At 47.6% G+C, this 15,318-nt stretch overlaps 1 protein-coding gene across 2 annotated transcripts; it reads left to right on the top strand.

The window, feature by feature from the left end:
* Positions 1–868: 868 nt before the first annotated feature.
* On the top strand, positions 869–10,258 carry zmp:0000000529 (WD repeat-containing protein 20). 2 transcript variants are annotated; one of them, XM_040131504.1, is made up of 4 exons: positions 869–1,587; positions 4,237–4,419; positions 5,155–6,564; positions 7,379–10,258. In XM_040131504.1, exons 1-4 carry the CDS (start codon positions 1,171–1,173, stop codon positions 7,424–7,426), a joined length of 2,058 nt encoding a protein of 685 aa, XP_039987438.1. In that variant the 5' UTR covers positions 869–1,170; the 3' UTR covers positions 7,427–10,258. The 2 variants fall into 2 exon arrangements, with proteins under 2 accessions (XP_039987438.1, XP_039987439.1); XM_040131505.1 differs by lacking the exon at positions 869–1,587 and adding an exon at positions 4,109–4,140.
* The last annotated feature ends 5,060 nt before the right edge of the window (positions 10,259–15,318 follow it).

The raw sequence follows: 15,318 nt of genomic DNA, 5'->3' as shown, positions 1-15,318 counted from the left end.
GGAAAATCAGTTACGGTTAATGAAAGGTAAAAGTTAATTATGTCATCTCTGTTAGTGTGTTTGGGTGGTGTGAGTGAGTCACACTTGGCCGGCTGCGGTGCTACCTGTGCCTGAGTCTCCACCTCTTGCTTTCAGGAGGATGATGTCTGATATTTTAACTGGCTCGGAGCCCAGCGGCGGCCAGGTGTTGCCACTTGGGTCTTCGCTGCCTTACGAAAAAGGAACAGGAGGAGATTAGTGCCGGCGCAGGTTGCACTTGATCTGCAGAAATCTGTCACTCTCAGGTTGAAGTGCTGAATGTGAAATGAGTCCAACTCCGCCTCGCTGAGACAAAAACAGGGCAATGAGGGTGTTGTGAAACAACCAATTTGAATTTAAAGCAAGCACAGGCTGTACAGTCAATAACATTTGCATCTAATTACAAGCCCCTGCGTCCCCTTTTGGATTGTGCATTGCAGATGCTCGATTTTCATTCATTTATTCGGGAAAGCAATTTTCTTTTTTGATATTTAACAGCTCAGCGTGAGCATGAGACTGTCAGATTTCTGCAATTCAAATGGAGCCATCTTTCTTTCCATAAACAGACGCGGAGCTGCTTTTTCAAAACTTTACATGATTATAGAGCTGATTTTTTTTTTTTTTTTTTTCCATGAGGGCGGGACTATAAAGGGGCACACTTGGTTCTATACCGTATCTTTAAGGTGAACCTGTTGGGTGTCGCTGGGAGGTTAAATGAGGGGTAAATCAAGCGAGCCGTCCGGGGACGGATGCCCTCTCTTTGCCCCCCGACCGACACGTTTGCAGGAGTGCGCAGTGCCAGGTCGGACCAGCAGCAGCAGCAGCAGCAGCAGCCGCCGCCGCCGCCGACGCATCGTCACACGTACTTTACGCACACTGGATGAACGGAGGCAGAGACCCGGTGAAGGATGATGCTGACACCGGCTCAGAAGGGCTTTCTCTCCGGGTTTATCTACCGGGTGGCAGGGGTATGGTCGCCGGCACTGGTGTAAAATGCGCCGGAGCAGACCGGGTGTGCTCGTCGGCCTAGCTGAGCTCGGCTGCTGCTGCTCGCCTTCGCCTCTCCCATTTCTATTCTAGTACTTTTTTATTGCAGCGTTATTATTTCCAGGTCAAAATCTCAGTTTCCTGTGCGGCTTGTTTGTACTAAAAATGGCCGGAGATGGCGGCGCTCTGAAGGATATCAATGAGATTAAATCCCAGTTCCGGACCAGAGAGGGCTTCTATAAGCTGCTCACCCTCTCGGACTCGCAGCAACGGGGCGGACTGCCGCGGGGTCCGTCCGCCGGGGCCACGCTGGGCCCGGGGCCTGGACCCGGTCCGATACCCGGCGGAGGGGTCGGGCTGCTGCAGGGGCCCGGGGCCGCCGCCGCCGCGGCAGCTGCCGCCGCCGCCGCCGCCTCCTCTTCCTCCAATGCCGCAGCCAACTCCTCTCCGGCGGGCTTCCTGCCGCCGGTCCGGGTCTCTATGGTCAAGCTGCAGCCCGAAGACCCGAGCGAGGAGTCGGAGCGGGTGTGCTTCAACATCGGCCGGGAGCTGTATTTCTACACGTACACCAACATCAAGAAGGTGAGCCTGTTCTTCGCCTCCTCTCTTGGCCAGGATGACAGCCCGGATGGCCGGGGCTAGCCTAGCGTGCTAGCCCGCACCGCTAATGTGCAGCGGTTAGCTCGTATTTCGTCATCTTTTTTCAAACCGAGCCGCTCGGAGCCGGCGAACGTGCGCTTGTTCGATTTCTACTTGTCGTGCGCCGCGAAATGCAGCGGCCGGTAATTAGGCTGAGGAGACGGTAAATGGTGCATCACCCTGACGGATGCGCCCCGTGAGTGGACGCCACTACACGGGCAGGAAACAGCCTCCGGCCACTGCTTTTTTTTTTGTTTTTTAATCTGAAACCGTGTTAAACCGGAGCCTGCTCAGTCTCTCTCTGCCGCGTCTGGGTGTCGTTACGACTCCGTGCCAGTCCTCGGCTCGTCCAGGTTCTGTTTGGAGTTGCGGGGGACTGGGGGGGGGGGGGTATTGCAGGGTGAACTAGTCACCAGCAGACGGTTTACAAAGACCGGACACTGTGGACGTTAATACTGAGACTCCTTCCTAGCACTCACTGCATCACAGACTCTGCTGCCCCCCCCCCCGTGGAGTAAGTGATGTATAAATAACGAAACCCCCCCATTATCGCCAGTGCTTTCAGCCCGACGCCTTCCCAGAATCAGTGCTGACGGGACCGCATGGCAGAGATCTGACACTTGGACTCGGACGACGGGAGGATGGAAGGAGCCGTCGTCTGCGTTTGTCCCCCGGTGTCTCCTTACAGAGCGGTGTTGTGGGCTCTCGCACCCAAGAATCCCGGGAGGTCTCGGGAGCTGAAGCTGCTGCGGTGCTAATAACCGGTTTGGGAGGAGCTGGGGGACAAATGTCAAACGCTTCTCCTCCTCTAACGTGACACGGATCAATGGTGGAAAACGTTGTAGCCGAAACACTTTCTAAAACGTCCACCCCCCCCCCCTTCACTCCACACGGTCGGTCACACCGCCCGCCTTTTGCTGGGCCCACGGTAGAGTCGCCCGGCGAAGAGCCGCAAGCGCAGCTGACGCGCGGACGTGCGGACGGCTCGATGGGCCCACGCGCTGCACCGGCGACTCGCGCGGTTCACGCGGGACATCGCACGCAAGCACATTCTCGGGCAGGGGACCGACTGAAGACACTCATCACCGGCAATATGCTTTGTGTTCGGCGCGTAGTCCGTGCAGGCGGCCCTGACGCGCAGTCAATTACGCGCCACGTCCTCAGAATTCAGGGGGCTGCTAGTCTTCTTTATGTGAGGGGCACATTTACACCGATACGATCGGTCCTCTCTCGACACTGAACCCGAGGCGTCAGCTGATCCTGAGCGCTGAGCCCATCACTGGCGTGTAGTGATACACCCCCGTCTGCTTAATGAGGTCGTTATCGGTGCCGACACCAATCCGGTGCATCTCTAAAAGAGCTGAAGCAATTTGTCGATGAACTGATTAGTTGATCAGACAGGAAATTACTCGGTTAATTGCTTCGTTCATTCTTTTTTAAGCAAAAGTGCCAAACAGTCTCGGGTTCAGCTCGTCCAGTGTGAAGACTCGATGCCTTTCTTCGTCAGTGACAGTGAACTGATTAGGTTTCGGTTTTGGACTGTTGGTCAGACAAAAAAAAAAAAGACATTTGAAGGTGTCTACATTTTGTAGACCAAACAATTAATCAACTAATCGAGAAAATCATCAGCACATTAATCGGTAATAAAAAATGACTGTTCGTTGCAGCCCCAAATCTCTGATAACCCGTTTTAATGTGCACTGCCTCCACGAGTTATTTCAAAAATAAAGTGTTCCTGATTTACCGTAATTTCCCAGCCGGCATTTCTTTATTGATTTGCGGGTCAAAATGGAAACGTTTTTTGTTTTTTTTGAATTGCGTTTAACAGCATTTCAATGACTGTATGTGAGGGAACCTCACTAGTCATTGCTACCTCTACTTCACTCAGTGACCTCCTACATTTCCCAGAATGCTTTCCTCGCATAACAAGTCCCTCAAGAATTCACTGATGAAAAGAGTAACGCTTGCACACTAACTCCAAACCGCAAATGTAGTTAAAGTACAGGTTAGTAGCTTTTACAAGTCCGTCATACTCAAACGTCCATATGCACCTCGCGACAGTTTTAGCCTGCTGTAATCCTTCCTCCTGGTCATACTGGGCGTTTAGAGATCCCTTCCTAGTGTGCTTCCAGTAGAAGACAAATTCCACATTGACTTCATGGATTCCTCCCAGTATGATCGCTGAATGTCGGCGCACAAAGTAGCCCCGGAAAGGCACCTCTGCTCTTTCACTCTGACACCGAAATGTGATGTTTAGCATTTATCTCTCGGGTAGATGAAAAATGTCTCCCTGTCAAGCTCTGTTGCGGCAGCTGTGAAAATATCTCAGTGCGACTCTTTGTCGTCTACACGTGACGATCGTTTGTCAAAATAAGAAAGAAACCGATCACCAACTAAACAAAGCGCCCAGACACGAAAGATACATTGTCAGCAGATGTCTATAACCGTTGTTTTGGTGTGGATTCTTGTTTTCTCCTGGGACAAATGACACCCCCCGTAAGGACCTTTGAATGTCCCTGATCCCTCCGCTCTACCTGGCTGACGTGTTCTTTGTGCATCACCGTTGCCTTTGTCCACTTTGTCTGTCTGCAGGCTGTAGACCTCAGTAAGCCAATAGATAAGAGAATCTACAAGGGGACTCAGCCGACGTGTCACGACTTCAACCAGTACTCCGCCACAGCAGAGAGCGTAGCTCTCATCGTGGGTTTCTCAGCCGGACAAGTCCAGTATCTCGACCCTATCAAGAAGGAAACAAGTAAACTCTTCAACGAGGAGGTATTATATATTTCTACGTACGTCTGCGCATATTAGTTTCCTCAGTGTTGGGAAAAGTGGCCGGGGTTGCAGCTGTTGTTGGGATTAAACGGATACAAAATAACAGAAGTACTTTGTCATTCTTTGTATTGATTTTTTTTGCCCTGGTTTAGATGCTGTGATGTAGCCTAGAAGTTCAGACACTGTTTTAAGCGTTGTCCCTCTAACATGCTCTGTCGTTTCCACGTTCTTTTACTGCGCCTGCTGAACTGGCTCTTTCTCTTTAACGGGATTCCCATTTAAATTTAGGAGATTGGGGGCGCATGCGTGAACTACTGCATGCAGACTTTGTGTTAGCGTGTCTGCTGAATCTGTTCACCTCCCTGGGATTTGCTTCTCTAAATCTTTTTCTTTCTTCATCTTCCAACTCCCTGGTTTTTCTCTCTCCGTTGGTTTCAGTCTGTGTATGCTGCACCTCATGCTTGTTTCTCGATCTCCATGGACTCTCTCACTTTCCGTGCTTCCTTTCTGCCGGTTTCTCTCAGCAGTTTATATTCAGTTTTTTTCAGATCATGCATTTTGTTGGCAATGAGGTGATTTTTACATAGTATCTACATAAATGCACAGCCACCACCCAAAAATCAAGGTATTTTCTTTCTACCTTTATTCTCTTTAATTCTTTTGTCACCCATTCCTCCCACCAATCTTCTCCGCTTCCCCACCTTTCCCCCGTCTACCTTTCTTCCTGTTTTCCAGAGGTTGATAGACAAATCCAAGGTGACGTGTCTAAAATGGCTCCCCAAGTCGGAGAATCTGTTCCTGGCCTCCCATGCCAGTGGCCACCTCTACCTCTACAACGTGGACCACCCGTGTGGCACCACAGCCCCACAGTACTCTCTGCTGCGGCAGGGTGAAGGCTTTGCCGTCTACGCCTGCAAAACCAAGACACCGCGCAACCCGCTGTTGCGATGGGCCGTGGGCGAGGGGGGCCTCAACGAGTTTGCTTTCTCCCCGGATGGCGTGCATGTGGCGTGTGTGGGCCAGGACGGCTGTCTGCGCGTCTTCCACTTTGACTCGATGGAGCTTCAGGGGGTGATGAAGAGCTACTTTGGGGGGCTGCTGTGTGTGTCGTGGAGCCCTGACGGGAAATACCTCGCCACGGGCGGAGAGGACGACCTAGTTACAGTCTGGTCCTTTGCAGAAAGCCGAGTGGTAGCAAGGGGACACGGCCACAAGTCCTGGGTCAATGTGGTGGCTTTTGACCCCTTCACGACCTCCCTGGAAGATGACGAGCCTATGGAGCTTAGCGGCAGCGAGGAGGACCTCCACCAGGGGGCGCCGAACAACTCCATGCACTTTGGCCGGGTCCGAACAAGCAGCACATTGTCGCGTCTTTCTCGGCACAGTTCTAAAGGTGGCGGTTCGGCGTCGGTCACGTACCGGTTCGGCTCGGTGGGGCAGGACACCCAGTTCTGTCTGTGGGATCTGACGGATGACGTGTTGTACCCACGCTTGCCGCTGTCCCGCGCCTTTACTAACACTTTTGGACCCTCACTGTCCAACTCTGGCAGCGGGGTGGTCAACAGCACTTCAGGTGGGGGAGGAAGTGGAGGGGTAGAGGGGCACCATCACCCACCTAACACCAACACCGGCACCTCCAACCCACCAACACTCCCCTTGCCGCTTCCTCGCTCCCTTTCGCGCTCCAACTCTCTGCCCCACCCCGCCGTGGCAAACACCTCCAAGGGCCAGGGTGCCTCGGAGGGCAGCGGGGGAGGTGGAGGAGGGGGCGGGAGCAGCGGCGGAGGAAACAGCACCCCATTCAGCATTGGCCGCTTTGCCACGCTGTCGCTTCAGGAGCGCAAGACAGACAAGTCCGGTGGAAGCGGCGGGGTGGAGAAGGAGCACAAGCGGTACCACAGCCTGGGCAACATCAGCAAAAGCAACGATAAGATCAACGTGGCGCCGAGGAGCAACCGGCTGGACGCTGCTAAGGTCCTGGGCACCACGCTGTGCCCACGCATGCACGAGGTGCCGCTGCTGGAGCCGCTGGTGTGCAAGAAGATTGCACACGAGAGGCTGACCGTCCTGGTGTTCATGGACGACTGCATAATCACAGCCTGCCAAGAGGGTCTCATCTGCACCTGGGCACGGCCGGGGAAGGCGGTACGTCTTCAGTCAACTCTTTCATTAGAAATTCATTGGATTATGAAAGACGTCAATACTTTACAACTGTTATTTTCACTATTAGAGATCAACCCTGTTGTTTTTTTTTTGTTTTTTTTCGATTAGTCGATTTATCGCTTGGTTGATTAAACGTCAGTTAATAGTGAACTGCCCGTCACAAGTCCACAGAGGCCATGGTGACGATTTTGTTTGCCCAGCAGTTCAAAAATGTTTAAATTTACGATGTTTTAAACACAAAACAGCAAATTCTCGTGCTAAATGACTGCAGCAATTGATTATCAAAATTGTTGCTGAATACGTTTAGGTTAAAACATGATGATTAAGGGAACTAAAGTCGCTTTATGTCCAGTTGCGTTCGTTGCATAGGTGAAGGTTGACTGACCTGTTACACGTTTTATTTTTCCTAAAATTATTCTTACATTGCTGAATTCTCCTTTTAAGTCTCATATTTAGTCACTTGAAATAAGTGAAGAACTTCAGCCATGAAATTGGGTCATTCCACTTCTCCTCAGTTTGGTTTTACTTATTTCAGGACATTCATTATAAAATGGTAACTAGCATACTTATCGTTTGTTGTTGGTCAACTTTTGTTAGTTCATTAGTTCACTAAACTTCTGCAAACTAGTTCATTTTTCTTGCAGGTCAGCAATCGGTTTGTTTTGAGATCGTTCACCTCGGCGACAATTGCTTATCCCCTTCCCTCACTTAAAAGTGAAGTATAGGTTTTCCTGGTCTGATTATCCCCCAGTCTCTAACTTTCCCGTTATGCTTTGTCTTTTTGTCTCTCGTCCAGAACTTGACAGCACAGAATGGGAACTCTCCGAGCGGCACGGTGGTATAGCTGGAGGAGAAGCTTTGCACTCATCCCTCCCTCCATCTCCTCCCTCGTTGTTCGTCGTCTTCTCTCTGTCCGACAGCCTCGCCACCGATTCTCAAAAATCTCAAATTTGGGGCCAGCAACCAGAGACCTTACCCCAACCTACCACTGCAGTATTATACCCTCACTATAACTCTCTGTACATGCCATGACCTAAAACCTGTTCCCTATTGATTTTGCTCTCACGGTGGCCACAGTTTGTTGGGAAACTCTTCCAAAACTAACATTACTTCGACAGATTTATGAAGTTCTCAGATAGACATAATAGCTAGAAAGTTAGCTGGCAAGTTGGGGAACAATTACAAATACTTGCATATAGCAAAGACAGCAGCTAGCATATCAGCTAGCTCGCCTAAGTTCTGGTAGCTACCTACCGTGAACCATATACACAGTGGGGGCCAAGAGCTTTTTGGACTGGAGCTATTTTTAATGGTTTGGGAGAGGCCCCTTAGTTCCAGTGAAGAAAAATCTTGATATGTCGGCATTCGTTGATATTTTAGGCAAAAGTGCGCTTGCGAGTGGGCAGTTTGGGTTTGGCACCTTCCTGTTTCAGCGTGCCAGTGCCGCCGTGCACTGAGCCTGGTCAGGAAAGAAATTGTTTTCCCAGTTTGGTGTGGAAGAATTTGACTGGCCTGCCCAGAGCCTCGACCTCTACCCCATCCAACACCTCCAGGATGAACCGGGATGCCTACTGTGAGCCAGACCCTAGCACCCAACATCAGTGTTGGACCTCGCTATTGCTCTTGTGGCTGAGTGGGACCAAATCCCCTGCAGCCAGGTTCCAAAGTCCTGACCTTTCCAAAAGAGTGGAGGCTGTTATGGCTGCAGATTACGGCCTATGGTTGACGTTCAGCAATTCCATATGGGTGTAATGTTCAGGTGTCCGCGCACCTTTTGGCCATTTAATTTATTTAAAGCTTGAGTCTTTATTCTACAAAGGCAACAGTAGTAACTATTTTTAGTGTTTTGTTCAAAATTCAAATTTCATGACTTAACAAAATGTAGATCCACAGGTTCTACTGTGCTTCAATGCTGTTTTTTTTTAACATCATCAGGGCATTCTTCTGCTCCACCTTGCCCATTATAAAACTGTTCCTCTCCAAAGGAAACTTTTAGGTTGTCCTCCCCTTTTAAAGTGTGAGGTTAGTTTCATCAGCCAGACCTTAATGATTTCAATAGACCTCTGCCAAAAACCAGAAGCAAATATTTTGACCGTGATGTAACTTTAGATTTATAGGGCAGCATTTATTTCTTTTCATTTTGCAAGTAAGAAATTTGAAATGCTAAATGTCTGAGTCCTGTAGTTGGTCCTCAAGAAGAGTTTCCCACCTCTCGCCACCGTGGGAATAAAGTTTATTCCCAGTGCGTCAGCCCTCTGCCCCCCACCCCGTGTCTCTCTGCAGAAAGACTGCATCATACAAATCGTTTGTCCTTTCTGTGTGTTACCCTGAAGCAGCATGGAGCAAGCAGCAGGCCAGCCTCAGTCTTCATTCGTTCTTCACCCCCGCCTTCATCCGAACCCTCCCATCTCCCCGTCATGTAAAAGACACTGCAGAAGCCACGGCCATTGTATTTAAGTTATTTATCACAAAACTGTGTAGTAATTTATATTGTAAATACTGAAAATACTCTATAAATACAAAGAGGACAAACGTGTATGGAAATACTGACTGGACAGCAAGGAAGCAAAGAGAAAGCAGGAAAGATGAAGAATATTAATATATGAAGATCCTTCTATTGTACATAGCAACCACAGTTAAAAGTTGAATGTCTGCTGTTTTAGGGAACCTGAAGATGTCAATGTGTTTTTATTTTGTGTGATAGAGTTTCTCCAGTTTGTCCCTGAAAGTGAGCCGGCTTTAACCCGTCGACGGAGGCGGAAGCATTTTTGTTTTTTTTAGAGAGACTGACCCGCGTCTAGCACAGAGAGCAATCTTCAAAGCGGCTGCTAGCTGTACATTTCAGCTGACCGCCCAAGTCAATAGGTCCAAGTAGTACCGATTCTGCTGGACGCCATGCGTGGACCAACAGCATCTGAAGGAGCGACTTGGTCTTACACATACATGCACGCACACAACACACACACACCAACACAATGCCCCTATGGTGTAGCATCATATATACTGTGTCTTGGACTCCATTCCTGTTGCACCTGAATTGCCTCTTGCAAGAATTTGCACATACAATAAATCCACGGTCCATCCTGAGCTGCCATGGCTGACATCAGGGGGATGTAATTGTCTTGTTTGATCTGACCTCTGTGCAGAATAACAGAACAGCTCCGTAACCCCACCATTCTCTGGACATGTTTGATACAGAGGATTTAATAGCTGTACATCTCGAGAGGAAACAGCTCGATGTCGAGATTTGGATTTATTTCCTTTGACCGAATTCAAAATTGGCCTCTGTAGGGTTGGGTATCGTTTAGACTGATGCTGATTTCGATTCTGCTTATCGATTCTGGTGCTTATTAAATCCTTGTTCGGATTCCTGGCATATTATTCGAGTCCGAAAAAAAACCCTAAAAACGTGGTTCAAACAAAAACCAGATCTGAGCTGTCTGCTTATTTTTGGTTAAAAGGTCGAATAAAGAAAAAACAAAACATTCTCCCTCTTGCACAAGTTCAGTGTTTGCAGTTTTACTGTTGTTTTTCTGGAGGATGGACATGCACAGATAAGCTGATTTTTGTTTTTGTTTTTTTAGGCATTATAAAAATGACAGGGGACATTGAAAACTCTGTATTCTTTTACCATGCTGCACGAATGCGTTGTCCTATTAAACAGACTAAATATCCATTTTGCTTTAAGCTTCATTATGCAGTCTGAAACTGTGCTCATGTCAGCGGATTTCTGTTGGGGAGGGGTTGTTCCTGCGCTCTGACCGCTCAGCGGTGACTGACGTATCTGTCAATTTCAGTCAACACAGAAGCCACAGCAGGAGCTGCTCGGAACAGTCTATGTTTTTCCCATCTGGGCCAATCTCAGAGTTACTACCCAGGCTAGCGGCTAGGGACGGCAGCGTCTGTCTGTCTGTCTGTTGGTCGGCCAGACCGAAAATAATCAGCGTTTAGATGGATTTCCGTGAAATTTTTACTTATGTAGACACGGTACTTACTGTATGTTATGTCAGGTCCGAATGTTTCCAGGAATCGATATGAGGAATTGGAAAAAGGAAGTTTGAAAACAAATCATTGGTCGTTATAAACTTGGAACTGGTTTGACTTCAGAGCCAGTTCTCGATACCCAGCTCTATGCCGCGCTGATAATCAACATGCCTGCCTGCCAAACCGCTTCTGTCCACTTCTCAACCACCGACCAGAGAGAAAACGGCTGCTGAGGTGTTTCTCAGCAGGATCCGTGTCTTTTGTTTCGTTTTTGTTTTCATCCTTTTGTTTTGCCTCTTGTTTGGGGGCCATAACAAACTACGCGTGTGATCGCTCCAAAGCCAACTGAAAGCTTTTATTGCAGTATGCCAGCAGTAGTTTGGTTTATCGGCCTTTTATGTTTATTCTTGTGTGTGAGTTAGAGAGTTACCCTTCCGACAGTACATCCTATAAATAGCAGAGCAACTTCCAGGACTGCAGGAGCCAGGCTTATGCCCTCGGAGCAGCAGGCGAACCACCTGTTTCCTTGCACCGTGTTTGAGACGGTGTGAGGGTAAAGTCGCAGCCCGTACGCCGGTCTTTGTTGTCATAGCAACAGCACGTCTACCAAGCGCATCTCGAATGAGCTCACGGGCTTTGGGGTTGAACTTAAATGAATGCTTCGTCACGTCTGAGATAAGAGGAAAAACCCAGGTCTGCTCGCTTCAGGGCTGAAAGGAACAGATCGCCCCAGTATGAAAACGATCCATCTCAACCTTCTCCTGAAATATTGGCGTCAACGTGGACAGATTCTCGAGGTTTGAGTTTCTCCAAACAGATTGTGCAGCTTAAACCCAGTATTTATCGCCACGTTTGGGTCCCACATGCTCTGTTCACACGTTCACACCGAAATACAGCAAAGTGTACCGCAAGCGAGTTATCTTTTCTTTGTCCCTCTTTACCTCTTTCTCGTTGTCACGTCTCATTTTGTTCTGTCTCTTGTCTTTCCTCTTATTTTGAGCTTTTCCCTGGGATTTTTTTTTTTTTTTTTTTAAATGTGCCAACAGTGATCACAGTCCTCAAAGTGCCTATGTGCATTTCTATGTTTAACAGTTCCCCGAAGTTAAAATGAAGTTTGAGCGGGGAAGCTACATTCAATCACAAGTTTCTAATGCAAGTATCTAGACATAACCAGGATGTATTGTGTTTGAATAAGGGTCCGAACATAGTCTTGGAATTTCCTCGCAGTTTACTCAACAACAGCAAACAAATTGGTCTTACACCAGAGCACTGTCAGTGAGGAAAGTCTGTATGAGGACAGTCTTGGTGTCCATGGCGCAGTTATTCGGCCACGAAACACTTGGCTTAAGCTGCACAAGCTGCGTGAAGGAATTGGAGTGTGACTCTTTAGTCCTCTGTCTCAGAGATGGAAAAATCGTGTGTGAACTTCCATAGTTTGCGGAGAAGACAGAGGTAAAATACAGGAGACCGAGAGGACGATAACTGAACTGTCGTTTATCATTCACTTGCTAAATCTGCGAGGCCCGGACACATTTTCCCAGACACGAGAAAAAACAATAGAGGTGTAAGAAGGACGATCCTCCTGCTCCAGAGCTGAAGGGCTAAAACAGAAGTGACTGCAGATGGGGGGAGATCAGTCGGCACAAATCGCTGAGCCCTTGCTTGTATGTTTGAATGTTGCTCGGTCAAACTTTTCAGGAAACAAACAAGTCTCTGTGTTTTTGTTTTTTTGGAGCACAACCTCGCCTCAAAAGCTTCCCCTCACGTCGCTATTTGACATTTTAGGCCTGTCAAACAAATGTTACTGCAGGTTAATCCTGTACAGAAGGCAGCAGCTGTAGAGCTCTGCCTGGGCTCAACTGACTGTAGGAGAGCGGGAAACGGACGCACAGGCTGCAGAGGCCGGCAACGGGATGACGACGATGAGGAAGGCCGTTATAAAATCATGAGCGAGGATCCTGCTTCATTAAATACTGTCCTGAAGTTCAATTCCAAAACAAACAAACAAATAAAATATATATATATATATGTATTACTTGGAAACTATTCACATCCAAAACAGGATTAGCAGTGTTAGAAGGGCTATCACAGAGTTCAAACTAACAACCAGAGTTAGTTTGAACTTTGTGCTTCATTCTGTGGAGGAAGCACTCGGGGTGAACATTTAGCCAAATTAGGAGCCGAGGCTCGTTCCGGGTCGGATGCTTTACTGTTTAACCAGGGCTCACTGAGACAGGTGAAGTCAAGGAACAGAGTAAATACTATAGGCTCAATGTTAATACTCCGGATTAAGGGAAAGCTGTGGTATTCATTTGGCCGCGGGAGCATCGAGGGGGCTGCATGAGCTACAATCAGAAGAGATAAACAAAAGCCTGTGATCACAGGAACAGCTGTAGCTCCCCACAGCTGGGTGCTGCAACTTGAGTAAATTCAATGATTCACCTCTCACCTCTACAAATTCCTGTCCCCAGGCTGTCTCCAGGCTGTCCCCAGGCCGAAAGAACAAAAACAAACTGTGCTGAGTCGTGTGAGACGCGAACCTGAGCAAACGCAGTGCTGAAAACTAAAAACTCCGCGTACGTTCTCCTCCTATACTGTCTTGTTCTGCACAGACGCAACGCAACCATACAAGTCTTTCCAAATATGTCGTTCATTTTTTATTCGAGATTTCAGAGGCAAGACAATAAGACACCATTTAAAAGGCTTTTTTACTATTACGTTTACATTGTTTTTCTTATTTCTCTGTGTGTTTGTGTGTGTGTGTGTAAAATATGCATTCTCCATCATCGCCATCCAGCTACCACATGCACAGACCCACACACACACACACACAGCATCACACACACTTTCACACACTTTACGCCTGTTCTGGTGGAAGTTGTAACGGCAGAACGACGTCACTGTATCCAGTTTGTTTATGGAGATCTGTTATTAAAACGTCAAGGCTGACACAGTCATGTCTGTCTTTGTGTGTGTCCTGTGTGGCTGAGCACTGAGCTGCCGTTGGACCCATATAGATCCAGATCAGATTATTATCCGATCTGGATCTATATGGGTCCATGTGGTTATTGTAAGTCATATGAACATTATAATGGTTCCTCTATGACCAAAGCTACAGAGAAATAAACTGTAGAACCTGAAGCTAATGTTTATCTCACCATTTTAATTAATTCTTAACTATTTATCATAGTCATGAGTTAATTCTTTAGAATATGAATTTATACAGGAACCAGTGTTTGTCATGATTCCGTATTTCTGTGGCGAGTTTTGGTTTCAGACGTTTCTGCGGGAAAATGCTGCCTGAGATTCAACCAGCGTCAGAATTATCACTGTAAATCTAACTTTATTTCATATTGGCACATGCTGATCTGTGGTCAATTTTTAAAAAGGGAATATTAAAGAGGCGTATCGGTGGTTCTGGATGTTTTAGCCCCTTTAACTTGGAGCTAACCATTTTGCAAACCGAGCTGAGACTAGGGTGTGTTTTCAGCTGTCGCAGGGATTCATCGGTTTCCATTCATTCCTATAGAGAATTGAAATAAATGTAGCAAACTCTCGAAACTAATTTAGTCAAAGTTATGTTCCCGATCTGATGTCTGCTGAAGCACTTTCAGAAAACCAGTGGATCCCTGGAATAGTAGAAGAAAATACATTCAAAAAAAAAATCTAAAACTGGAGGAAAATGTACAGGACATGTGATTCGTAGCTGTGGGGCTAAAACTTGCCAACACAGCCTTTTTGGGCCCCTACGTTCTGTGTGGGGCAGGACAAGGTATGACGAGCTGGTAGCTGCTCAGAATAGATCAGTTCAGAGTCTGTGTGTGTTTTTTTTAATTATTACAGCAGCTCGCAGCAGTTGTAATAGCGGAGCTTCAGCCAAGACCACGTTTTCTTCCCAGACGTGACTGAGGAAACTGCTCACCGCGCTGCCTGACGCTCAGCGCGGCCCCTCGCTGCCGAACGGCAGAGGGCGCCACGGTACAATTCAGCCCGCGGAGGAGGAACATGAGCCCGGCAGCCGGGAAAACACGAAGGTTGTCGACGTGACTCGCGGCGTGGCGTCCGAACGGCTGCGTCGGTTCGTCCGCGACCGGAGGCTCGGCTGCGTCAGGCCGGAGACAGTCAGGGTAACGCCGGAACCTGCGAGATACAAAAATAAAAGCTCCCTCGGTGGGAAAAAAAGAGAAGGATTTTATGATCAGGTGACCTACTTTTACTCATGGTTCACGTCATTAAAGCTACAGCCAGTTAACATGTTCCTCATCGATCAAGGATGCAAACGATAACTGCAACAATTATCTATTCTATAAAACAATAATAACAACAACAACCACCCATCAAAGGTGACCGGGGGCACTTGCTTGTTGGCCCCAAAACTCAAGGGTTTTCAATTTACGATGGTGTAAAATGGTGAAGAGCCTCAACCAGTCCTCACACTTGAGAAGGACTGGTACTTTTACTGGATATATGACTTTAACAACTGGTCAGTTATCAATCGCCCTTGATGAATTACTGTCCATAGACTAATCAACTGTTAACAATACACTAAAATTATCTACCGTATTTTTGATAGATATGGCTGTGGACACATAAATAAGAAGCACAGTCAACAGAAAAACAACAAGAGTAAACCTTGATTATTAAATATATCGGTTATTTTGCTTTTTTACTTTAACACGGTGATTAAAAAGCAACCGTGTTCATCAGTAACTAATGATAACAATAATACATTTAATAGACAAAATGCTGATC

This window comes from Xiphias gladius, chromosome 7 (assembly GCF_016859285.1).
Source record: "Xiphias gladius isolate SHS-SW01 ecotype Sanya breed wild chromosome 7, ASM1685928v1, whole genome shotgun sequence".
Taxonomy (NCBI): domain Eukaryota; kingdom Metazoa; phylum Chordata; class Actinopteri; order Istiophoriformes; family Xiphiidae; genus Xiphias; species Xiphias gladius.
The sequence above is the reverse complement of the archived record's forward strand: the minus strand, read 5'-3'. Positions and strand labels throughout refer to the sequence as shown.